The sequence below is a fragment of the Myotis myotis genome, unplaced genomic scaffold (genome assembly GCF_014108235.1).
Source record: "Myotis myotis isolate mMyoMyo1 unplaced genomic scaffold, mMyoMyo1.p scaffold_m19_p_10, whole genome shotgun sequence".
NCBI classification, from domain to species: Eukaryota; Metazoa; Chordata; class Mammalia; order Chiroptera; family Vespertilionidae; genus Myotis; species Myotis myotis.
The window spans coordinates 22,037,555-22,063,270 of NW_023416314.1; the positions used below are offsets into that span (position 1 = coordinate 22,037,555).

The 25,716-nt window shown below is 42.8% G+C and overlaps 3 protein-coding genes across 3 annotated transcripts; all 3 read left to right on the forward strand.

Annotated features, from left to right (window-relative positions):
- The first annotated feature begins 1,627 nt into the window (after positions 1 to 1,627).
- LOC118664497 (mediator of RNA polymerase II transcription subunit 11-like) lies at positions 1,628 to 1,992 on the forward strand. Its single transcript, XM_036324643.1, has one exon. The coding sequence runs from the start codon at positions 1,628 to 1,630 to the stop codon at positions 1,979 to 1,981; it is 354 nt and encodes a 117-aa protein (XP_036180536.1). The 3' UTR covers positions 1,982 to 1,992.
- A 9,856-nt stretch (positions 1,993 to 11,848) lies between these two features.
- On the forward strand, positions 11,849 to 13,434 carry LOC118664494 (apoptosis inhibitor 5-like). The gene is given in 2 exon segments (XM_036324640.1): positions 11,849 to 13,328; positions 13,331 to 13,434. Coding segments are annotated over 2 exon segments (1,509 nt in total). The 3' UTR covers positions 13,360 to 13,434.
- A 2,083-nt stretch (positions 13,435 to 15,517) lies between these two features.
- On the forward strand, positions 15,518 to 16,575 carry LOC118664143 (lysine-specific demethylase 4D-like). The gene is given in 2 exon segments (XM_036323985.1): positions 15,518 to 15,653; positions 15,656 to 16,575. Coding segments are annotated over 2 exon segments (1,056 nt in total).
- Positions 16,576 to 25,716: the final 9,141 nt, after the last annotated feature.

The window sequence follows — 25,716 nt, forward strand, 5'->3', positions numbered from 1 at the left end:
CAGGCCTAAGCCAGCAGGTCGTTATCTCCCGAGGGGTCCCAGACTGCGAGAGGGCACAGGCCGGGCTGAGGGACCCCCCTCCCCCCCGAGTGCACAAACTTTTGTGCACCGAGCCTCTAGTTTTATTATATGAGTAAACGGAGGCACAGAGAGGTTTAGTAACTTGCCCAAAGGCACACAGCTAGTACATACAGAGCTGGGGTTCAAACCCAGGAAGTTAGGCTCTAGAATTCAGCTTCTTATCCACTCTGCATATTGCTTCTTCATATACCCAGGAGGAGGGATGGGGGGTGATATAGGAAATGGGTTTCCCTTACCCTTGGATATTAGAGGAGAGCTAATGAACCTGTTGCTTCCCCCCTCAGATCTTTCTCTGGATATTTCTAAACAGTGATACAGACTGCAGAACAGATTTACCTCGCATTAAATCTCAGAAGTAGAGTGGCACACTGACGATCATCTGATCCCTTATACTTTATAGGGCAGAATAAAAATGCCTCTCTATAAACACATTTGATTTTATGTGGAGTTTGTTCATGTGTGTGTATTTATTTGATTCATAGTTTAGGGTATATAGCCCTTTACATTAACATGTACATATTGACTTCTAATGTATATAGAAATGCATAAAGAGCATGCATGCAAAACATCACTTGATATTTTTACATTTTACTGTAGTGGTTACAGCAACAATGCTACACAGAAATGAAATGTGACACAATGTGTGTTGTTTAGCGGTCTGGGAAGAGGGGCGGGGAGAGGGAAAGGGGGCAGCATAGAGGCTGGATGATGTTCAGGTGCGTTGGGGGAGCCACAGGGACACATCCAGACTGCCAGAAGCCGGTCCATCCTTGCTGCTTGACACAGTCGCTGTAGGGAAGAAACATCTGCACAGCATATGTTTCAAGGGACCTGGCGTATATGGCATACTGTTTTTAATATGTTTGCTCACCTTCTTGGTGCTATGTGTTTTAACCAAGGTCACCTCTCCGAGAAAGGTTGTTTCCCCAGGTAGGGATTTTCCCTTGAAGTTAGGGAGGGAATAAAACCCCTTAACTAAGTGTCAGGCAGGTAGTTAATCACTTTAACTACGAACAATCACCCTTAAGCTACAAGATCTTTACTCCCTGGAGTGGAGATAAGAAACGCCCTAACCTTTGGAATAGAAATTGATAGGATTAAAATCAACTGGTATAAATACAGATGTCACAAGACAATAAGACAAAATTCGGCTGGAGAATCTAGACAGAACTTGGCTGGAGATCCTGGCTAGGCTGCTGATCAACTGAACACTGTCTCCGTGTCATTCCTTCTTCGCCGATTCCGTCCACACCTTTGGGGACACCTGGACCTGCTGGGGTTGGACCCCAGCATCTGGCGCCGAACCCGGGACCCTTCAGTCCGCTGGCAAACGGGTGAGGCTATACTCAATTTTTTGAGGCCTTGTTTTGGCAGGGCTAATCTTGTGGTTATAGAGAAAGACGACTTCTGTTTTTTTAACTTGGACTGGACAGGATTTATAATTGGGGCTACTGCCCTTAATATCAGCAGCCGGACAATTAATTAGCAATTAGCTCTAAACGCCTGGAAAAGGGGGAAATCCTGTGGGTTCCCCGAGCGACAGACAATGGCTACCTACAGCCTGGCAACCGAGCGACTGCGCGCCTTGGAAGACATCGAACGCGAAATCTGCGCCATCCTTCGGAATGCAGGTACCGTGATCCTGGAACTTTCCAAGGAAAAAACCAATGCTCGGCTGCTACACCGACAAGCGGCGGCTTTCACGGCGTCTGTGCAACACGTAGAAGCAGAGCTGTCGGCTCAGATCCGCTACCTAACCCAGGTGGCCACAGGGCAGCCCCACGAGGGCTCCAGCTACTCTTCAAAGAAGGACTGTCAGATGGCACTACAGCGAGTCGACTATGCTCGCCTCAAGCTCAGCGATGTGGCCCGAACCTGTGAGCAGATGCTGGAAAACTAAGCCAAGTAGGCAGAGAGATATCTTAAGGAAATCAGTAACATAACTTATCTTATTAGTAGATCCAAGGAGAAAGTTATATGGCCATTTTCAGGTGCTGATAGGTATTGGACAATACTCAACCGTCTTGTTTTAAACACATCCCCACATAGGAACCAATGGATATTTCCTTAACATGAAAACATTTTCTCTATTTATATAGTTAGCTATTTTAGCCCCCAAACCAGCATTTTACTTAAGAGTGAAATATTTCAGCCCTAGCTGGTTTGGCTCAGTGGATAGAGTGTCATACTGGGGACTGAAGGGTCCCAGGTTCGATTTCTGTCATGGGCAGATGCCCTTGTTGCGGGCTCAATCTTCAGTAGGGGGCGTGCAGGAGGCAGTCAATCAATGATTTTCTCTGATCATGGATGTTTCGTGGATGTTTCTATCTCTCTCTCCCTTCCTCTCTGAAATCAATAAAAAAAATTTTAAAAAGGGTGAAATATCTGAGACATTTCTACAAGTAATTAAAATAGTTACCATTATTTATTGTTAGCTATTACTGTTAATCTCTTCATGTGCCTAATTTATAAATAAACTTTATTATAGATATGTCTAGAAAAATACAAAGTATACCCCTTTATGATTTTGGGCATTCACTGGGGGGTCTTAGAACCCTCGTGGATAAGGAGGAACTACTGTCACCACTTAGTAAATTTTGGGGTCAGTATTCAAATCCAACTTATCAATTAGTGCTATTTCTGTACTTGTCTTATCTTCCCTATGGAAATGAACATTTTTTCAAAACAGTCTAACTTGATTTTTTAAAATTTTCTATTGAAGGTATCTCAATACCATAAGCATTATAATCACTCAATTCATATTTTTTAAAGTATATTTTATTGGTTTCAAAGAGGAAAAGGGGAGGAAGAAAGAAAGAAACACCAATGATCAGAGAAAATCATTGATTGGCTGCCTCCTCTATGCCCCACATGGGGGATCAACCTGCAATCTGGTCATGTGCCCTGACCAGGAATCAAACAATGACCTCCAGATTTATAGATCAATGCTCAACCACTAAGCCATATTTCATATTTATTTGAATAAATGATTAAGTGAAATTATCTAGCTGGAGTTCCTCATCTTTCTCTTTCCTGACTGAAAATATCTCTGGATCCTCATCTTTTGTGGCTTTTAATTTTAAGTTTAATTCTATTTTGAATTACAATGAGGAGCCATGGGATTGGATTAGGATATGCCTGATTGGATTAAAATGTTACTGGCCCATCAGCCTATTCCCTTTTAGGATGGCTCCAAGTGAGAAAGCACTTTCAGATTAGTGGAAGGTAGGCTATGTATTACCCCATTCTTTTTTTTCTCTTGTTAAATGTGAAATTGATAGAAAGAGAGAACTTTCTCTGTTAAAAGTTTAAAGCATTTAGTTTTTCATTGTGGGAACATTTTTTACTTTTACCTTAGAAGTTGTGATAGATGGAGTTTCCATTTCTCCTGAATTAAAATTGAATATATGTATTTATTTCATTAAAATATATATGTATATACACATATACATATACATACATATACATATGCACCTATAACTTCGGCTAGTTTTGCTATGTTGTTATGTTGAATGTTTTAAAGAAAAATGTTTTTAAATTTTTATTTGTTGATATTTAGAGAGACAGAGGAAGAAAGAGAGAGAGAGAGAGAGATTTGTTGTTCCACTTATTGATTCATAGGTTGCCTCTTGTATGTGCCCTGACCAGAGACAGAACCTGAAACCTTGGTCGTATCAGGATGCTGCTCTAACCGTCTGAGATACTTGGTCAAAGCCATTAAAGGAAGATTTTTATGAAGAAAAAAAATCTTTTTATTTTATAGGAAACTGAAGGAGTAGACCAGAGTTGGACATAAATGGTTTGGGAAGATATTGACAGATTGGATAAGGATAGTGCTGAGTGAATTCAATTTTTGATGAAACACATAGAACCGGACTGGCAATCCATGCTGCATCATTTTGAGGTTGTGTCCAAAGGGAAAGCATGTTTTTGGATCTTGGAAAACATTCATGTAAAATTGAGATTTCATATTATTGGACAATTGCCTTTTTTATTTATTTTTTATTTTTTTAAATAAATCTTTATTGTTCAGATTATTACAGTGGTTCCCCTTTTTTCCCCGTAGCTTTCTCCACCCATTTCCCCCCCCCCCCCACCCTCTGCCCTTACCCTCCACTGTCCTCATCCATAGGTGTATGCTTTTTGTTGCCGGATCAAAGGTCATACACATGGAAAATGTAGCTATTTACATCCATGACGTGTCCCTGTGTTCGGAAAGGTCTTTCATGACTTGTTCACGCTCTACCATCCCAGACCCACTGGGACCGTCTCAGCCTCACAGGGATGGTCTCAGCCTCACTGGGACTGTTTCAGCCTCACAGGGACTGTTTCAACCTCACAGGGGCCGTTTCAGCCTCACAGGGACTGTTTCAACCTCACAGGGGCCGTTTCAGCCTCACTGGGGCCATCTCAGCCTCACTGGGACCGTCAAAGCCTTACAGGGGTTGTTTCAGCCTAACAGGGGCCGTTTCAGCCTCACTGGGACCATCAAAGCCTCACAGGGACCATCTCAGCCTCACAGGGGCCGTTTCAGCCTCACTGGGGCCATTTCAGCCTCACAGGGACTGTCTCAGCCTCACAGGGACCGTTTCAACCTCACAGCGACTGTCTCAGCCTCACAGGGGCTGTTTCAGCCTCACTGGGACCGTCTCAGCCTCACAGGGACTATCTCAGCCTCACAGGGACTGTCTCAGCCTCACAGGGGCTGTTTCAGCCTCACTGGGACCATTTCAGCCTCACAGGGACTGTCTCAGCCTCACAGGGACCGTTTCAACCTCACAGCGACCGTCTCAGCCTCACAGGGACTGTCTCAGCCTCACCGGGACCGTTTCAGCCTCACTGGGAATGTCGAAACCTCACAGGGGGCACCATAGCCTCGCAGTGGGCACCGCATCCCACATTGGGGGTGAAGGTGCGAATCAGAGCTCCTCTTGCTGTCTCTCCTGCTGGAAGTTTCTGAGAGCCATCTGCAGGTGCTGGACATCATACTTTAACTGGTCAACACGAAGTTTGGCATTCTGTCTTTTGTTGGGCGGCTCCTTGCTGGACAAAATCTCCAGGCATTCTTGCTGGCTGAATATCTGGTATGCTTGCTTGGGTTTCATTTTCTGCTAAGTGCACAGACTGCTTGTCTACAGTCTCCCGGTGTCCCATGTGAGACTGGATCTGGTAGAGGTGCTTGTGCGTTTGCTGGTACAGCGGTTCCATGTCGCCGGCCCAGCCAAGTCCGGCTACGGCCTCCTCCAAACCCGAGTCTGCTTCTTGAGTGTGTCCCCCATGGGTGCCAGGAGTTGAAATCTTCAGTCTGTTGGTTTATGCTGCAGAAGTGCAGGTGGTTCCCTCCGTGCCACTGGCACAGCTTTGGCGGGCATGTAAATTGAGTATGGCGAGGTCTCAAGGAATCACCAGGGCAGAGCAAGCAGCAATGTCGTCTCCGCGACTCCTCGCATCTTCGCGACTCTGTGTCCCCTAGTGCCAGCGAGCAGCTCCGCGAGAGAGCCACCCTTGTTTTCTGACCCGCTGCAAGGCTGTCCCACCTCTCCCCATAGGGGTCTGGGACCTCAGAATCCCGCCCGAAACAAGCTCAGTGGATTTGAGAGTTTGTAACCCTTTCCGATTGAAAACAAACAAACAAAAAAAAAAACCAGGCTTCTTGAGTGTGTCCCTTATGGATGCCAGGAGCCAAAATCTGCAGTTTGCTGGGTTATGCTGTAAAAACGCCGGTGTTTCCTTTTGTGCCTCTGGCACAGCTTGGGCGGGAATGCAAATTGAGGAGGGGTCCCAGGGAGTCACCAGGGCAGAGCAAACAGCAATGGCTCCACAGCTCCTCGCCTCTCTGCGACTCCCCAACTCCACGTCCCTGAGTGCCCGGGAGCATCTCCACGAGAAAGCCATCCTCACTTTCTGACCGCTGCAAGGCCGTCCCGCCTCTCCCCGCAGGGGTCTGGGACCCCAGAATCCGGCCCCAAACAAGTTCAGTGGACTCCAGAGTCTGCAATGCTCTCCGATTGAAAAAAAAAAACGCGCATCCAGTTGCAGCCCGCCTGGCGCGCAACTCCGAACCTCTGTTCTTGGCGCCTCTTTGTAACTTACTCAGTCTCAATGCTCTTCTTTTCAGAATGTCCTTAATTTCAGGCACTACAAGATGCTCCAGGCTCAGGCTGTGTATTTCCTGCCCGGGTCCTGGAAACTTCTTCCTTCATCAGTATCTCCAGATCTGCATTTTAGTCTTCTTTAAAAGTATCAGGTTTATGTTTTTGTTGATCATCTCTATTCTTGTATGTGTGTTTTCCTTTATTATTTTTAAGATTTAAAAAAATATGTTTTTATTGATTTTAAAGAGAGAGGGAGAGATAGAAATATTGATGGATCAGTTGCCTCCCACTAACCCTGGGAATGGAGCCCACAGCCTGAGCATTTGCCCTGACCAAGAATAGAACCTGTGACTTCTTGGTGCATAGGTCTACACTCAACCATACAGCCACACTAGTTGGGCTTGTTTCCGTTTCTATCATCAATAGTATCTTTTCTTTTGCATAATTCTGTCTGTTTTTAGTAATTGCTTGAGCTGAACAAAAAAATCAATAGATTTTTAGATACTTAGATATTATTTTAGATATTTAGATATTATTGTAGATATTATGCAGAAAATAATTTTCAAATAAATATGGTTGGCTCACTTTTTATTGTTGACTTCCTTTTTTTATCTTTAAAAGCTTTTTTTAAACCAGAAGACACCAGATCAGAAATTCAATTGACATCTCTCTCTCTCTCTCTTTCTCCTCTACATTCATCTTGGTTTTCTACCTGACAAGTAGAAAATCTGAGGAAATGACTTATGTGCAGCCTTGTCCAAAAGCCAAAAAGCTAGTTCATGTCCCTTTTAGACCCAAGGATTATCACCTTAACCGAAATTCCCTAAGTAAAGAGAAAAAGTAAATAATGGCAACCAAAAATTGCCCAAACCCAGAAAATCTCAAACATCAACTGAACTTGAGCAGAAGTTTGTTTCTTTTTTAAAAGAAGTGTCTTTATTGTTACAAGGAGGACAGATATCTTCCTTTTGATAGGGGGACCTATAATCTAATAGAGCACCTGAATTAATCTGGAAATAATATTATTTTAGATCTTAGAACACATATACATCTGTGGATAGAGAGTTAAGTTTCTTATATGTGAATAGGGGATTAAGTTTTTCTCAAGTTTTCTTTTCAAGGCCTGTGCTAAGCTATTAGGGAAGCGACTCATCTGTGAATCCAGCAAGCGGAACCGATAAGCATGGTCAAGAGGACCCACCAGTAGTCAAAACAAAATCTCATCGCCTGATAACTGAAGAAAATAGCTAACATCTGCAGACCTTCAGGACTGCACCTAGCTGCATTACATGCTCTAGCCCAGGGGTGGGCAACCCCTTGCATGCGTGCCAAACATGGCACGCCAGTAACTTTTGCTGGCAGGCGAAACCCTCTCTTATAATCTTCCATTTACAATTTTTTTCTTAATATCGACTTTTTTATTTTTCAAATAAAGTCAGTGTAGGTGCATTTTAGATAAATAAATAATTTTACATAACAAGTTATCTTAAAGACCATAGACATGGATTGACGAGAGAGGGGAAGAGCAATTTCTATGCCTCTGTCTTAACTCTCCCTGCCTTCCTAGATCTGACAGTGTTTTGGTTTCATCCACATATGCTTGTGAATCTTTGTTCTCAGTGATGAATTTTGTTAAGTCTCATAATAGGAGTAGCCTGACTGATGAAAGTAGTAGCTCGTGCATATCTCTGAAGGTCACGAAATATAAACCTGATGTAAAATCTCTGTCATCAGTGATGCAGCAGCAGCAAAAGTCCCATTAATAATATCAAATGGAGTCATAAAGTTTTCTGTCGGACTATCAGTGTACATGTATACATTAAAAAATAAATGTATTTTTCATCATCATATACTGTGTTTTTGTTGCTCAAATGAATTTTATTATTTCTTCAAGGTTCTTCACATACGTACACCTTAAGAGATATCAAGTAGGTGTAACACATTCTCAAAAAATTAGGGTTGTCACACAGAAGAATTTTGAGTCAGAGATTTTGCTGGTTTTGGCACGCACTCACAAAAAACTTGCCCACCCCTGCCCTAACCCCTTCCCCTTTATAATTCTGTCCCCTGCACCTTGCTGGAAGGCAGGACTTGAGGCTTGTAAGCACCCTGCCTTCTTGTTTGCCTAGCCTTCTCAATAAACGCCTAATACAGTGGTTGGCAAACTCATTAGTCAACAGAGCCAAATATCAACAGTACAATGATTGAAATTTCTTTTGAGAGCCAAAATTTTTAAACTTAAACTATATAGGTAGGTACATTGTTATTAACTTAATTAGGGTACTCCTAAGCTGGCCTTTGCTAAAAACGTCCTCAATCTGATTGAGGTACATTCGCTGAGGTCGACCCCTTCCAACTCTCCCATCCACACCCATCTTGTATACTTGTTTCATCTATCTCCTTTCATTCATTCTCTCTATATGTCCAAAACATCTCAACATACCTCTCTCAATCCTCGACACTACATCTTCTTTCACTCCAGAACGTTCCCTAAAATTAAGTTAATAAACTTTACTTAAAGTTTTAAGTCAACTTTGCACTGAACTTGCAGGCCCGTAGGTGGTATTTTGTGAAAGAGCCACACACAAGGGGCCAAATGGCCTCATGTGGCTCACGAGCCAAGGTTTGCTGACCACTGTCCTAGGACAACACCAGAAACACAGTATTCAAATTGCATGTTTTAACAAGAGCAACATGAAATCTCATTTTGACACAAAGACACCTTAAAAATACAATAAAACCAGCACCGGCAGACCTCCTTAAATCCCCTTAATTTCTGACTCTGGAATTCTCTCTGCTACCTTACGTACCAGCATTCATTCTTCAATACACAAAAAAGTTGATATTTACAGATTATCACTGAATGAGTTCTACAACAGGCTCTTCTCTCTCTCGGGGAGGCCTAAAAGCCAACACTTTTGCTGAATGTTGAAGAGGGGAACAAGGTCGGGTAAAACTTCATGCATAGTGAGAGAGCTGTGGGGAGGGGGGGGGTGTCATTCACTTCATTCTGCAGAGCACAGGAGTTGTGCTCAAAGGTTAGCATAGGAACTAAAGATGCCAAGAAATATCCCAACATTATTTTCAAGAGAAAGATTGTACTAATGTCTCTGAAGAAGTTATAAAGATGCCAGGAGGAGATACTGAAATTATCAAGTTAAATGAGAAAGACCACAAAACTGTATGTACAGTATAACCTCAACTATGTAAAAACAAGCCAACCAAAACGTGCCCTAAAAAGGGCTGAAAACTCAAAATGTGAAGTTAGTGATTGTGTTTAAGCAGTGTATTCTACAGTGTTCTTTTTCTTCCTGCTACTTTTCTATCTTTTCCAAAACTTTCTCTACAGATTGTTTTAAAAATGTTACACAAAAGGAAGCCTGATGGAAGTACTGAATGAGTTGAAGTCCAACCTATAAGAAAGTATTTGTACCATTATAAACCGATAAAAATATTCCAGGCTACTCTCTGGAGAACCTTCCCAGGGCTGTGAGGGCTTCGGCACCTCCTCCAGCCAAGTGCAAAGTGTCACCAGATCCTTCCCAATGAAAAGTGTTGAGCCAAATAGAAATGCCATGATTCACAAAAAGAAACAGAAACACCCACACTCAGCAGGCGTTCAAAATAAATCACAAGCTATCAAAATAAGAGTGCTTTACCAGTTTCTAAGAATGCACCTAAAATTTGTCACCGAGCAAAAAATAATGAGATTAGAAGTCAGGAAAATGGTGACTTAGCCAGGCAGTCTGGACGAGGCCGGAGGGAGACCTTTTCTTGCTGCCTTTTAATTTTATTAGATTGTGATCAAGAGGGTTCTCAGTATGTTAATTCTGTGGAATTTTTATTGATCTTTATTTTGTGGTCTTATATGGATAAGATTTTGTAAGTGTTTCATACATATTTAAGAGCATTTTCCATTTGTTATGTGGTTGCAGATTACGTGATCAAAGTTGTTGCAGTTATTCAAACTTTCATAGCATTTAATTTTCTTCTCTGATTGATTATCAGGTTCTGAGAAAATGATATTAATGACTGCTAGTCTAGGGTGGGTTATCTTTTCAAATATTTGTGTGGTTTGCCTTACTTCTTTATTTTTAGCACCCTCCTTTATTTTTAACATCCTAATCTGCTTAATGATTGGAGTTTAGTTTTTACTTTGATATAAAAGGTGGCCTACTCAAAGTGAAAGGATTAACGAGGCCTCCTCCCCAGATCCCATTGGATGGGCAATGAGAAGATTACTATGGCCCGGGTATAAACCCAGGCCCAGGAGGATGTAGGCTGCATTGGAAGGCCAGCTCTCAAGCAGATACTGTCTCTCTGGATCCTGCAGTACCATCACTGGGAATTGGGATTTTGCTGGTGGAAGGTAGGTCACTTGATTTCTGCTATTTGTGCTTGTGAGCAAAAGAGCTATTTTCCTATTACAAGTTTAAAGAACTGACTATAGTTTTATATTATTTACCATGGAGAAATATGCATCTGAATATCATTCCCTTGAGCTAAAGCAAGTTTTTATTCTTTTAAAAATCAATTGATTTATTTAGAGAGAGAGCGGGAGGAATAGAGAGAGAGGGAAACTTCGATGAGAGAGAAATTGATCAGTAGCCCCCTGCGTGCCCCTTACGCAGAATCGAATTCATAATCTGGGCATATATCCTGATGGGGAGTTCATCTGGAGACCTCTTGGATCATGGATCAATGCTCAACCCTGAGCCACACCTGCCAGGCTGAAAAACACAGTTTAAAAATAAAAACTTTTTATTTTTCTTGGGAGAGGGAGAGAGAGAGAGAGCGAGAGACATCAATGTTGAGAGAGAATCATTGATCGGCTGCCTCCTGCATATCCCCCATTGGGGATCAAGCCCACAACCCAGGATGTGCCCTGACCAGGAGTCGACCATGATCTACTGGTTCATAGGTTGATTCTTAACTATGGAGGCACACTAGCTGGGGCATATATGTACTTTTGAGAAAATGATTTATTTTACTTTTCAAAATTATTATCAACAAGGTGTTCATAAGATTAAACTCTAATTTTTTAAGACTCACCCTGGTGCATTTTTAGATGTGTCCCCTATTTTATTATACTGTGCTTATTTATTTGTACTTTTCACACTTTTGTCTTTTCATTTCTAATGGTCTTTTGTAAGAATCAGGTTTTAGAATAATTTCTATTAGGTGTTAGGTGTGTGTGTGTGTTTAATTGTTTATGAATATTCTGTGTTCTTGTCTTCCGGTTTAGCTTTTAAACTTCCTTGAGGAAAATTTCCGCTACAGCGGGGTGAGGAGCCATCCAGGCACTCAAGCCTGTGATCCAGGAGAAGCCTCAGAGACCCTAACACTCCAACTGAGAGACTCACAGTGCTTCAGGCTGAGACCCGCTCTCCCCTCTTCCCCCAAAACGTCTGCTCCCTGGGAACTGGTCCATATCCTTCAGGCACAAAGTACAGACCAGCATGGGCCCCACTGGTGAGGCCGAAAGCCTGGAAAAGGTTTAGTTGTCAAACACTCAATCTGAATCACTGATACACCAAAACTTAAAAAAAAACAAAAAGAGATAGTGTGGCTCGCGGGCTGGGGGCAGGAACTTCGGGGGCGGCGGTCGAGCCAGCGAGGACAAGGAGGACAACGACGACCCGCAGGAGCTAGCCCTGGGCTTGTCGCTCACCATGGTGACCGTAGAGGAGCTCTACCGCAGCTATGGCATCCTAGCCGATGCTATGGAGCAAGTGGGCCAGCATAAAGATGCCTACCAAATGATACTGGATGGTGTGAAAGGTGGTACCAAGGAAAAAAGGTTAGCAGCTCAGTTTATTCCAAAATTCTTTAAGCATTTTCCAGAATTGGCTGATTCTGCTATCAATGCACAGTTAGACCTCTGTGAGGATGAAGATGCATCAGTTCGACGGCAAGCAATTAAAGAGCTTCCTCAATTTGCCACTGGAGAAAATCTTCCCCCAGTGGCAGATATTCTAACCCAACTTTTGCAAACAGATGACTCTGCAGAATTTAACTTAGTGAACAATGCCCTATTAAGTATATTTAAGATGGATGCAAAAGGGACTTTAGGTGGCTTATTCAGCCAAATCCTTAAAGGAGAAAACATTGTTAGAGAACGAGCAATCAAATTCCTTTCTACAAAACTTAACACTTTACCAGATGAGGTCTTAACAAAGGAAGTAGAGGAACTTATACTAACTGAATCCAAAAAGGTCCTAAAAGATGTGACTGGTGAAGAATTTGTCCTGTTCATGAATACACTGTCTGGGTTAAAGAGCTTACAGACAATGAGTGGAAGACAGCAACTTGTAGCGTTGGTGGCTGAGCAGGCTGACCTAGAACAAACCTTCAACCCGTCAGATCCCGACTGTGTGGACAGGCTCTTACAGTGCACCCGGCAGGCGGTAACCCTCTTCTCGAAAAATGTGCATTCCACAAGGTTTGTGACTTACTTCTGTGAGCAGGTTCTACCTAACCTCAGCTCCTTAACTACTCCAGTGGAGGGTCTTGATATACAGTTGGAGGCATTGAAACTGTTGGCAGAGCTGAGTTCATTTTGTGGTGACATGGAAAAGATAGAAACAAATTTAAGGAAACTGTTGGATAAGCTATTGGAGCACATGCCTCTCCCTCCAGAAGAAGCAGAAAATGGGGAGAATGCTGGTAATGAAGAACCTAAGCTGCAATTCAGTTATGTCGAATGTTTGTTGTACAGCTTCCACCAGTTGGGTCGAAAACTTCCAGATTTCTTAACAGCCAAACTGAATGCAGAAAAGCTCAAAGATTTTAAAATTAGGCTGCAGTACTTTGCTCAGAGCCTGCAGGTTTATATCAGACAACTTCGCTTGGCTCTCCAGGGTAAAACGGGCGAGGCCTTAAAAACAGACGAGAACAAGATTAGAGTGGTTGCATTGAAAATAACAAATAACATCAATGTTTTAATCAAGGATCTCTTCCACATTCCTCCCTCTTATAAGAGCACAGTAACATTATCCTGGAAACCTGTACAGAAGGTTGAAATTGGGCAAAAGAGAGCCACTGAAGATACAACTTCTGGTTCACCAGCCAAGAAATCTCCAGCAGGACCAAAAAGAGACGCAAGGCAGATTTATAATCCTCCTAGTGGGAAATATAGCAGCAATTTGGGCAACTTTATGAGAGGAGCCTTCAGGGAAAGTAGAGGTGGCCGAGGTTGGGGAGCACGAGGAAATCGTAGTCGGGGAAGACTCTACTGAATAAGACATCACATTCTTCAGCATCGTCATAAGCTTAATATACTTAAATTCTACTACTCATTGGATGTCCCTTAAAAGGACTTCTGCCTTCAGCTAAAAACTTATTGTTCTTTATACCTTTGTATGTATGATCTACTTTTGTAACAGACCGTGGTTGTGTCCAAGGTAAAACCACAGCGATATTTTTGGATGCTTTGTGCACAATCTGTTTTTGCAATATCATCATTATTCAGACTTCATATTTTGAATCTTTTAAACATCCTAATAATTTGTTGAGCCATTCAAATATAAAATATAATGAAATTCTATTTCCGATAACTGGTAAAGATGATCAGTTTTGAAAGCTTACTGATTTTCTTCTCCCCTCTGTCCTTTCCCCCCAATATATATAGAGAAGAGTAATGGTCAATTTTAACATTTGGTTTTCATTGGTTTTCTTTAATAAAGCTGCTAAGCAATGGTTCAGCATTCCTACCTAGTGTACTGGGAGCAAAATACTTAAATGTAGAAGTATTACATTTTTAGGAGAATGTAAGCTGCTTTGCACTGCTTACTTAACTCTTCTCCATATGTTGTGATAAGCTTTTGAATATGGGATCTTACTATTTGAATAGAAATGTGTATGTATAATATACATACATACATACATACATACATAAGATATGTGTGTGTGTATATGTATATATACACATATACATGCTGACTACACAACATAAATAATTTTTTAAAATTCCAGGAACAGGTAATCTTTGACATGGTGATTACCCTTTTGAGGCCGAATCCATTATTAACTTGTCATCTAGGTTTTCTTCCCAGTAGTGAGGGATTTTGAGTCCGTTGCACTTACATGATTATTGTTATTTAAAACTGAAAATAAGCAAAGGCTGCGTTGTCAAAGATGAGTTTGGCGATCCCTTTTGGAGAAATACAGACAAAATACTGAATCTGATGTACATATAGGTTTCTACAGGATGACATGGAATAATTTAGAATTTGGGAATTGAATAACCAGGACAACCCAGGAGAAGTGACTTGATAACATGTTCTACCAATAATAAGGGATTCTCTCTGTTTGCTTTTGCCACTTTGAAGATTTTAACTTCTCAGGTTATTAATCAAAATTACTGTATAAGTTAGCCAATAGAATATTTAGGTTAAAAGACATATGGGGGGGTTGTGGAGTGTTTAATGTCATGGGCATTTTTAGTAGCATAGGTCCTTTGCTCTGCATTTGAATGTTTCATATATTTTTGTTTCACAGTTAATATTCCCTCCCCAAGTTTGCTACTCAAATCCAATGTATGAGCAACATTTTCTAGTAGTTTGGCCCATTTTTTGAGGAGTAGTTAGTAATTCCAATGGCAGTGTCTTTATTACTGTTAACCCTTACATTGGGGAAAAAACAAAACCCCTTTGTTAGAATTACTGCACATGTTTATGGGATAAATATTTTTTGAAGACTAGAATTACACAAGTGAGCATAAGAAATTGTTCAGCTTGTTTATGGAGCGACGGCAATAATCTAAACATTCCAAAAGACAATGAGCTGAACCTGAGCTCCCTTGGAATCTGAACAGACATAGGAATATGGAATTGCTATTTGAAAACTGTGACCAGGTGGACGAAAGCCATTTCAAGTATAGGAACTGTATTAGGACTACAGTTATATGAATTTGAACATTAGGGGTAACTTTTCCTCTTTTTATTTTTAAAAGAATATTTGTAAACTCAAAGCTGAGCAGAATTGACTTTCCTTAAAGTTTGATATTGAGTTGACTGTGTTTCTTCCTTTGCCGCCTCATTGTTTCCCTTCCCTTTCCGAAGGCAATAATGCGCAACTTAGGTTACCTTTGCTTCAAAAACTTGAATGGAAAACTTCATGTCATGATTGTTTTTCTTTTGCAAGACATCTGTTGATCACATTGTTCAAAAGTAAGTGTTTCCTTATGCTTTTGAAATAAATTTACTTTCATAATTAAAAGAGAGAGAGAGAGAGAGAGAGAGAGAGAGAGAGAGAGAGAGAGAGAGAAGACATTATTCCCTCATAATCAGGTATCTAAAACATCCCTAAGAACTCAGGAATCCTCTGCTTACATTGCAGCCATGGTGCCTAATGAGCCAAGTGGGACAATCATGACCTTCCACCCAACCATGGAAGAACTGAAAGACTTCAACAAATATATTGGTTACCTGGAATCCCAAGGTGTCCACCGAGCTGGCCTGGCAAAGGTCATTCCACATAAGAATGGAAAGCCAAACAGACCTACGATGATGTCAGTGACATGGTGATAGCCACTCCCCTCCAGCAGGTGGCGTCTGGGCGAGCAGGTGTGTTCATTCAATACCACAAAAAGAAGAGGGCCATGACAGTGGGCGAGTATCGCCTGTTGGCAAACAGTGGACAGTATCAGACTCCACCACATTTGGACTTTGAGGATCTGGAGCGGAAATACTGGAAAACGCGCCTGTACGACTCGCCCATATATGGCGCTGACATCAGTGGCTCCTTATTTGATGCCAACACTAAACAATGGAACCTTGGCCACCTGGGAACCATCCAGGACCTGCTGGAGCAGGAGTGTGGGGTTGTCATCGAAGGCGTCAACACCCCCTACCTGTACTTTGGCATGTGGAAGACCACCTTCGCTTGGCACACGGAGGACATGGACCTTTACAGCATCAACTACCTGCACCTCGGGGAGCCCAAAACGTGGTACGCGGTGCCCCCAGAGCACGGCCAGCGCCTGGAGCGCCTGGCCAGGGAGCTTTTCCCGGGCAGCTCTCGGGGCTGCGAGGCCTTCCTGCGGCACAAGGTGGCCCTCATCTCGCCCACTGTCCTCAAGGAGAACGGGGTCCCGTTCAGTCGCATCACTCAGGAGGCTGGAGAGTTCATGGTGACCTTTCCCTATGGCTACCACGCTGGCTTCAACCATGGCTTCAACTGTGCGGAGGCCATCAACTTTGCCACCCCGCGATGGGTCGACTATGGCAAAGTGGCCTCTCAGTGCAGCTGCGGGGAGGCCCGGGTGAGCTTTTCCATGGACGTGTTCGTGCGCCTCCTGCAGCCCGAGCGCTATGAGCTGTGGAAACGCGGAGAGGACCGGACTGTTGTGGACCACGTCGAGCCCATGGCGCTGGGCAGCCAGGAGCTGAGCGCCTAGAGGGAGGGCCGGGCGGCCTGGAGATCTGCGCTGGGCCTGAGGCACCTCCAGCCCCGTCGGGCCACGAACACCCCTCGATCAGTGGGCATGGGCCGTGGGGCTCCCGGCCACCTTGGCTACCAGGCCCTTGTGCGCAAGCTATGCCGTCGCCCTTCACTAGCCCTGGGATCTGCCTCTGCTGCCCAGCCCGCGGCTGCTGTGGCCCTCTGCTCCTTGAAGCCCTACCCACCCTCACAGCCAACCTCGGGCCCATCTGCCCAGGATCTCCAGCCAACTGGCACACGTGGTCTCAATCGTGGTCCTCGTCCTTGGGAACAGGGGACTCAAGAGCGGACTGTTCAGGCCCCGGCTAAGAGGCGCCTCCTAGTGGGCGCAGTGCGCACAGCTCCGGAACCCAAAGCCCAGCCTGTGCCTGAGGACAAACCCTCCATGGACAGCCCAGCACTGCTGGTCCCAGCATCCTAAGGTGGCTTTTGGGTGCTGCTGTGCTCCCGATCCCTAAACCCAGAGACGCCTACCTTTGTTCTCCATTTTCTTTTGTGTGGAGATTCATTGAGTCTGGCCACATTTATATCTCAAAGCTGTGAGCAAGTTTCTAAATCACTGGTCATGCATGAGAGTTCTCCTCTTGTTGCCTCTGGACAGGCTGAGTTCCTGGGATTGAGCAAGTTCGCCATAGTTTATTCTTGTTCCCAGACCCTGGAATGTCCTTGGACACTGCTAACTCCTGTGTGGCGAACTGAGCTTCACCCACTGCACACCCCGTGTCTATGTGCACCCTAAAAGTTGTGCTGAGTTTGCCAAAGCCGGATCTACCCCAGACTCCCATCCTCCGGAACAGCTGTGGATGTTGCCCATCTTCAGAAGAATCTTGGGCTTTGGTTCCCCTCCAGTCTCCCTCCCTTTTCTTTTCTTTCTACCCTTTCCCCACCCAACGCCCTCTCCTGCTAAATCAGGCCCCTTTGACCAATTAGGTCAGCAGAGACTCAAAAAACAGTTATGATCTTTCTGAGTCATTGATATGTTTAAAATGCTATCACTGGTATTTCTTCACAAATATTTTAAAGGTAACTGATATCTGACATTTTTTCTAATATTGTTCATTCAACCAATTGAGGATTTGAGGTTACTGTTTTCTGCACTTGTCTTAGTGATTATATCAAAAAAATTTAAGCAAAACATATTTTTGTGGCCTAGTAAAATTGTGTGGAGTTGTCAAAACCAGTTTGGCTCAGTGGATAGAGCGTTGGCCTGTGGACTGAAAGGTCCCAGGTTCGATTCCGGTCAAGGACATGTACCTGGGTTGTGGGCACATCCCCAGTGGGGGATGTGCAGGAGGCGGCTGATCGATGTTTCTGACTCTCTATCTCTCTCCCTTCCTCTCTGTAAAAAAATCAATAAAATATATTTTTTAAAAAATTGTGTGGAGTTGGTGAATGAAGTTGGGGATGGTTGTGGGGTTCTGCTTGACTGCCTGGCTGGGGAATTGGATGTACAGACATTATCTTCGGGATGACTCGGTGGAAATCATTTGGCACTGGGCTGAGCAGTAGTACCCGAGTTGCTGGGAGACATGAGCAAGCAGAGGACAAAAGTACCATCATCCAAATTTTTACTCTTCAAGTCTTCTCGCTGTTTCAAAGCTATACATATGTATATATTTTTATATTTTTATGTATTGTATTGATTTCAGAGAGGAAAGGAGAGGGAGAGAGAGATAGAAACGTCAATGATGAGAGAGAATCTTTGACCAGCTGTCTCCTGCACACTCCCTACAGGGGATCGAGCCCACAACCCAGGCATATGCCCTGACTGGAATCAAACCGTGACCTCATGGTTCATAGGTAGACGCTTAACCACAGAGCCATTCCAGTCGGGCTATATGTATATTTCATGTGGTTAATTCCCTGATTCATTTCAATAAACAAATCCATTAAGTAAATTAACAAGATCATTCTAATTGGTAATATGTGGGGATGGGACAGTAGGGCAGAGTTGGCAGGGGCTGGCTTGGGTTCTGGTGATCAGGGAAAGCTTAGAGCAGGAGACCTTTCTGAGACACAACTGACAAAAGGAGTTGGATTCCACTGAGAGAAAACAGCAAATGTAATAGCTCTACTGTGGAACAGAAAGGAAGCTTGTCTGTATGAGTCATAGAATAGAGGAAGGAGAACCATAGAACCTTTTGACTCATATTAGGTATTTGAATATTTTTCTTTCTCTTTTTTTAATCACTAATTTATTAAGTATTTTTATTGTTTTCAGAGAGGAAAAGGAGGGAGAGAGATATAGAAACATCAATGATAAGAAGGAAACATTGATCGGCTGCCTCCTGCATAGCCCCTATTGGGGAAATGTACCCTTGACCAGAATCAAACCCAGGACTCTTTGGTCTGCAGGCCGATGCTCTGTCCACTGAGCCAAACCTGCTAGGGCTGTATTTGAAAATTTTTCAACTTGAAATAAGGCATTGGCAATTTAAAACAGTACTTGAGATCACCCTAATACCAAAACCAGGTAAAGACAACACAATGAAAGAGAATTACAGGCCAATATCCCTCATGAACTTAGATGCCAAAATCCTCAACAAAATCTTTTTTTTTTAAATTAAATCTTTATTGTTCAGATTATTACATTTGTTCCTCTTTTTTCCCCCCATAACTCCCCTCCTCCCAGTTCCCGCCCCACCCTCCGCCCTCACTCCCCACCCACTGTCCTCATCCATAGGTGCACTATTTTTGTCCAGTCTCTTCCCGCATCTCCCACACCCCTTTCCCCCCCAAGAATAATCAGTCCATTCCCTATCTATGTCCCTGATTCTATTATGATCACCAAATTATTTATTCACTTGATTCTTTTTTTTTTTTTTTTTTTTTTTTGCTTAAAGTGTTACAAAGAGTATTACATATGTCTCCGTTTTTTCCTGCCCTTGACAATCCCCTGGCCTCCCCTACCCCTCAGTGTCTTATGTCCATTGGTTATGCTTATATGCATGCATACAAGTCCTTTGGTTGATGTCTTACCCACCCTCCTCCTCCCCGGCCTTCCTGCTGTAGTTTGACAGCCTGTTCGAGGCAGCTCTGCCTCTGTATCTATTTTTGTTCATAAGTTTATAATGGTCTTTATTATCCAGAAATGAGTGACATAATGTGGTATTTTTCCTTCATTGACTGGCTTATTTCACTTAGCATAATGCTCTCCAGTTCCATCCATGCTGTTGCAAATGGTAAAAGTTCCTTCTTTTTTATAGCAGCATAGTATTCCATCCTGTAGATGTACCACAGTTTTCTAATCCATTCATCTACAGATGGGCACTTAGGCTGTTTCCAGATCTTTGCTATGGTGAATTGTGCTGCTATGAACATAGGGATGCATACATCCTTTCTGATTGGTGTTTCTGGTTTCCTGGGATATATTCCTAGAAGTGGGATCACAGGGTCAAATGGGAGTTCCATTTGTAGTTTTTTGAGGAAACTCCATACTGTCTTCCATAGTGGCTGCACCAGTCTGCATTCCCACCAGCAGTGCATAAGTGTTCCTTTTTCTCCACATCCTCTCCAGCACTTGTCGTTTGTTGATTTGTTGATGATAGCCAGTCTGACAGGTGTGAGATGGTACCTCATTGTTGTTATGATTTGCATCTCTCGGATGATTAGTGACTTTGAGCACGTTTTCATATATCTCTTGGCTTTCTGAATGTCCTCTTTTGAAAGGTGTCTATTTAGATCCTTTGCCCATTTTTTGATTGGATTGTTTATCTTCCTTTTGTTAAGTTGTATGAGTTCCCTATAAATTTTGGAGGTTAGGCCCTTATCAGATATGACATTGGGAAATATGTTTTCCCACGCAGTGGGTTTTCTTGTTGTTTTGTTGATGGTTTCTTTTGTTGTGCAGAAGCTTTTTATTTTGATGTAGTCCCATTTGTTTATTTTCTCTTTAGTTTTTTTTTTCCAATGCCCTAGGAGCTGTATCGGTGAAGAAATTGCTTCAGCATATGTCTGAGATTTTGTTGCCTTTGGATTCTTCTAGTATTTGTATGGTTTCCCGTCGTATATTTAAGTCCTTTATCCATTTTGAGTTTATTTTTGTGTATGGTGTAAGTTGGTGATCTAGTTTCATTTTCTTGCATGTATCTGTCCAATTTTCCCAACACCATTTATTGAAGAGACTATCTTGACTCCATTGTATGTTCTTGCCTCCTCTGTCAAATATTAATTGAGCGTATTGGTTGGGGCTGATTTCTGGGCTCTCTATTCTATTCCATTGATCTATATGTCTGTTCTTGTGCCAGTATCAGGCAGTTTTGAGAACAGTGGCTTTGTAATACAGCTTGATATCTGGTATTGAGATCCCACCTACTTTGTTCTTTCTCAGGATCTCTGCGGCTATTCGGAGTCATTTTTTTTTGTTTTTGTTTTTGTTTTTGTTTTTGTTTTTTAAATATATTTTATTGATTTTTTACAGAGGAAGGGAGAGAGATAGAGAGTTAGAAACATCGATCAGCTGCCTCCTGCACATCTCCCACTGGGGATGTGCCCGCAACCCAGGTACATGCCCTTGACCGGAATTGAACCCGGGACCCTTCAGTCCGCAGGCCAACGCTCTATCCACTGAGCCAAACCGGTTTCGGTGGGGGTCTTTTTTTATTCCAGATGAATTTTTGGAGAGTACGTTCTAGGTCTGTGAAATATGCCATTGGTATTTTAATGGGAAGTATTCACTTGATTCTTAGATTCACTTGTTGATAGATGCATGTTTGTTGTTCATAATTTGTATCTTTACCTTTTTCTTCTTCTTCCTCTTCTTAAAGGATACCTTTCAGCATTTCATATAATACTGATTTGGTGGTGATGAACTCCTTTAGCTTTTCCTTATCTGTGAAGCTCTTTATCTGACCTTCAGTTCTGAATGATAGCTTTGCTGGATAAAGTAATCTTGGTTGTAGGTTCTTGGTATTCATCACTTTGAATATTTCTTGCCACTCCCTTCTGGCCTGCAAAGTTTCTGTTGAGAAATCAGCTGACAGTCATATGGGTATTCCCTTGTAGGTAACTGAGTTTCTTTCTCTTGCTGCTTTTAAGATTCTCTTTGTCTTTTGCTCTTGGCATTTTAATTATGATGAGTCTTGGTGTGGTCCTCTTTTGGATGCCTTTTGTTTGGGGTTCTCTGCGCTTCCTGAACCTGTAAGTCTATTTCTTTCACCAGGTGGGGGAAGTTTTCTGTCATTATTTCTTCAAATAGGATTTCAATATCTTGCTCTCTCTCATCTTCTGGCACCCCTATAATTCTGATGTTGGAATGCTTGAAGCTGTCCCAGAGGCTCCTTACACTATCTTCATATTTTTGGATTCTTTTTTCATTCTGCTTTTCCAGTTGGGTGTTTTTTGCTTCTTCGCATTTCGAATCTTTGACTTGATTCTTGCGCTCCTCTGGTCTGCTGTTGGGAGTCTGTATAGTATTCGTTATTTCAGTCAGTGTATGCTTAATTTTTAGTTGGTTCTTTATCACAACATCGAGGGTCTCATTAGATTTCTTGAGGATCTCACTACATTTATTGGCGGCTTCTAGACAGTTCTTGAGAGACCTTAAACGTGTGGTTCTGAACTCAATATCCTCCATTGAGAGTTTTGTCCTGTTTCTTTGTCTCCGCATTTTTTATGCTTTCTTGGTGCACCCCCTAGTGGTCTTTGTGCTCAGTCTTGTTGTAGTTAAGCCTTGATTGTTGTCGGCAATACCGGGGGTGATTTGACCACCAGGCTAACTGGCTATGAGAGTCCGCTGTGTCTGCAGTGGGAGAGCTTCTGTGCTGGATCTCTAGGGCAGTGCTAATCTAGCATTTGCCTGAGGCTATCTGGCAAATGGCTCTGTGCAGGGCTTAGGCGGGGCGGGTTGAATGGGATCAAACAGGCGGGAGGAGCAAGCAGTTATGGCTGCTCTCAGTTCTGTCCCTAGGGGCTCTGCCTCACAGAGTCCCAGCAATTGCTGCAAACCTCGGAGAGAGAGCTGCCTTCAAGTTCCCACCGAAGCCAGACAGTCCCGCTTCTCCCGTTTCAGTCTGAGTCCCTAGAGACTCGCCCGGATCTGGAGCTCAGAGTCTGAAACTCCCTCCTGATTGAAAACAACAACCACGCCCTCTGCCGCCAACCCGCTGCGCGCGCATTCCACACCTTAGTATTTCACTTCAGCACTGCGCCTCCTCTGAGTCTGGGTATGATATTCTCTTTCCTCCTAGTTGTAGAATTTCCACTCAGCCAGCCTTCCTGTGGTTCTGGATGATGTCCGTTCCGACTTTTAGTTGTTTTTTGAAGTGGTTGTTTGAGGCAGCAATCTCCAGCCTTAACCTATGCTGCCATCTTGGTTTCTCCCTCTACAAAATCTTAACAAATCGGATCCAGCAGTTCATCAAAAAGATCATACACCATGACCAAGTAGGATTTATCCCAGGGATGCATGGATGGTACAATATCCGCAAATCAATAAACGTGATACATCACATAAACAAATTGAAAGAAAAAAACCACACAGTCATATCAATTGATGCAGAAAAAGCATTTGACAAAATTCAACACCCTTTTTTGATAAAAACTCTCAGCAACGTGGGAATAGAAGGATCATACCTCAACATAATAAAAGACATATATGACAAACCCACAGCCAACATCATACTCAATGGACAAAAACTAACACCATTTCCCCTAAGAACAGGAACAAGATAGGGATGCCCACTCTCACCACTCCTGTTCAACATAGTACTGGAAGTATTAGCCATTGCAATTAGACAAGAAGAAGAAATAAAAGGCATCCAAATTGGAAAAGAAGAAGTAAAACTGTCCTTATTTGCAGATGACATGATATTATACATAAAAAATCCTAAAGACTCCATCAAAAAGCTATTAGACTTAATAAAAGAATTTGGCAATGTAGCAGGATACAAAATTAACGCCAAGAATCTATGGCATTTCTATACACCAATAGTGAACTTACAGAAAGAGAGACTAAAAAAAAACAATCCCATTTACCATCACACCAAAAAAATTAAGCTACCTAGGAGTAAACTTAACTAAAGAGGTAAAAGACCTCTACTCAGAAAACTACAGCACGTTGAAAAATGAGATAGGGGAAGACATAAACAGATGGAAGAACATACTATGTTCTTGGACTTAAATATACAACAGGAAACAATAAAAATACTAGAAGAATCCAAAGGCAACAAAATCTCAGACATATGCCGAAGCAATTTCTTCACCAATACAGATCCTAGGGCATTGGAAACTAAAAAGAAAATAAACAAATGGGACTACATCAAAATAAAAAGCTTCTGCACAGCAAAAGAAACCATCAACAAAACAACAAGAAAGGCCCTAACCGGTTTGGCTCAGTGGATAGAGCGTCGGCCTGCAGACTAAAGGGTCCCAGGTTTGATTCCAGTCAAGGGCATGTACCTTGGTTGCAGGGACATCCCCAGTAGAGGGCATGTAGGAGGCAGCTGATTGATGTTTCTCTCTCATCGATGTTTCTAACTCTCAATCCCTCTCCCTTCCTCTCTGTAAAAAATCAATAAAATAAACAGAAAAAAAAAACAACAACAAGAAAGCCCACTACATGGGAGAACATATTTGCCAATGTTATCACTGATAATGGCTTAATCTCCAACATTTATAGGGAACTCATACAACTCAACAAAAGGAAGATAAACAGTCCAATCAAAAAATGGGCAAAGGACCTCCTAAATAGACACCTTTCAAAAGAGGACATTCAGAATGCCAAGAGACATATGAAAACATGCTCAAAGTCACTAATCATCTGAGAGATACAAATCAAAACAACAATGAGGTACCATCTCACACCTGTCAGAATGGCTATCATCAACAAATCAACAAACGACAGGTGCTGGAGAGGATGTGGAGAAAAAGAAACACTCGTGCACTGCTGGTGGGAATGCAGACTGGTGCAGCCACTATGGAAGACAGTATGGAGTTCCCTCAAAAAACTACAAATGGGCCCTAGCCAGTTTGGCGCAGTGGATAGAGTGTTGGCCTGGGGACTGAAAGGTCCCAGGTTCGATTCCGGCCAAGGGTACATGCCCAGGCTGCGGGCTTGGTCCCCAGTGGGGGCCGTGCAGAAGGCAGCCAGTCAATGACTCTCTCATCATTGATGTTTCTATCTCTTCCTCCCTCTCCCTTCCTCTCTTAAATCAATAAAGAAATATATTTTTTAAAAAAACCTAAAAATGGAACTCCCATTTGACCCTGTGATCCCACATCTAGGAATATATTCCAAGAAACCAGAAACACCAATCAGAAAGGATATATGCACCCCTATGTTCATAGCAGCACAATTCACCATAGCGAAGATCTGGAAACAGCCTAAGTGCCCATCAGTAGATGAATGGATTAGAAAACTGTGGTACATCTACATGATGGTATACTATGCTGCTGTAAAAAAGAAGGAACTCTTACCATTTGCAACAGCATGGATGGAACTGGAGAGCATTATGCTAAGTGAAATAAGCCAGTCAATGAAGGAAAATTACCACATGATCTCACTCATTTATGGATAATAAAGACCATTATAAACTTATGATCAAAAATAGATACAGAGGCAAAGCAGCCTTGAATAGACTGTCAAACTGCAGCGGAAAGGGTGGGAGGGTTGGGGGGCAGGAGGCAGGGGGGTAAGAGATCAACCGAAGGATTTGTATGTGCCGGGGTCCAACCCCAGCAGGTCCAGGGGTCCCCAAAGGTGTGGATGGAGTCGGCGAAGAAGGAATGACACAGAGACAGCGTTCAGTTGATCAGCAGCCTAGCCAGGATCTCCAGCCAAGTTCTGGTCTGGATCTCCAGCGAAGTTCCGTTTCAGGATCTCCAGCCAGGTTCTGTGTCCATGTTCTCTTGCTAGGTTCTCCAGGTTCTCCAGCCAGGTTCTGTAGCCATGTTCCCTCGCTAGGTTCTCCAGCCAGGTTCTGTCCAGGTTCTCCAGCCAGGTTCAGTCACCAGGTTCTAGTCAGGTTCTTTTGCCAATTTCTGTAGTCAGGTTCAGTCCAGGATCTTTTGCCATGTTCTCTCCAGCGAAGTTCTTCTGTCTGTAGGTTCTGTGTAGGTTCTGTCTTCTAAGTTCTGTGTTCTAAGTTCTGTGTCTTGC

What these genes read in the sequence shown, in the direction of transcription:
- LOC118664497 (XM_036324643.1), top strand. Translation starts at nt 1,628, where the DNA reads ATGGCTACCTACAGCCTGGCAACCGAGCGACTGCGCGCCTTGGAAGAC.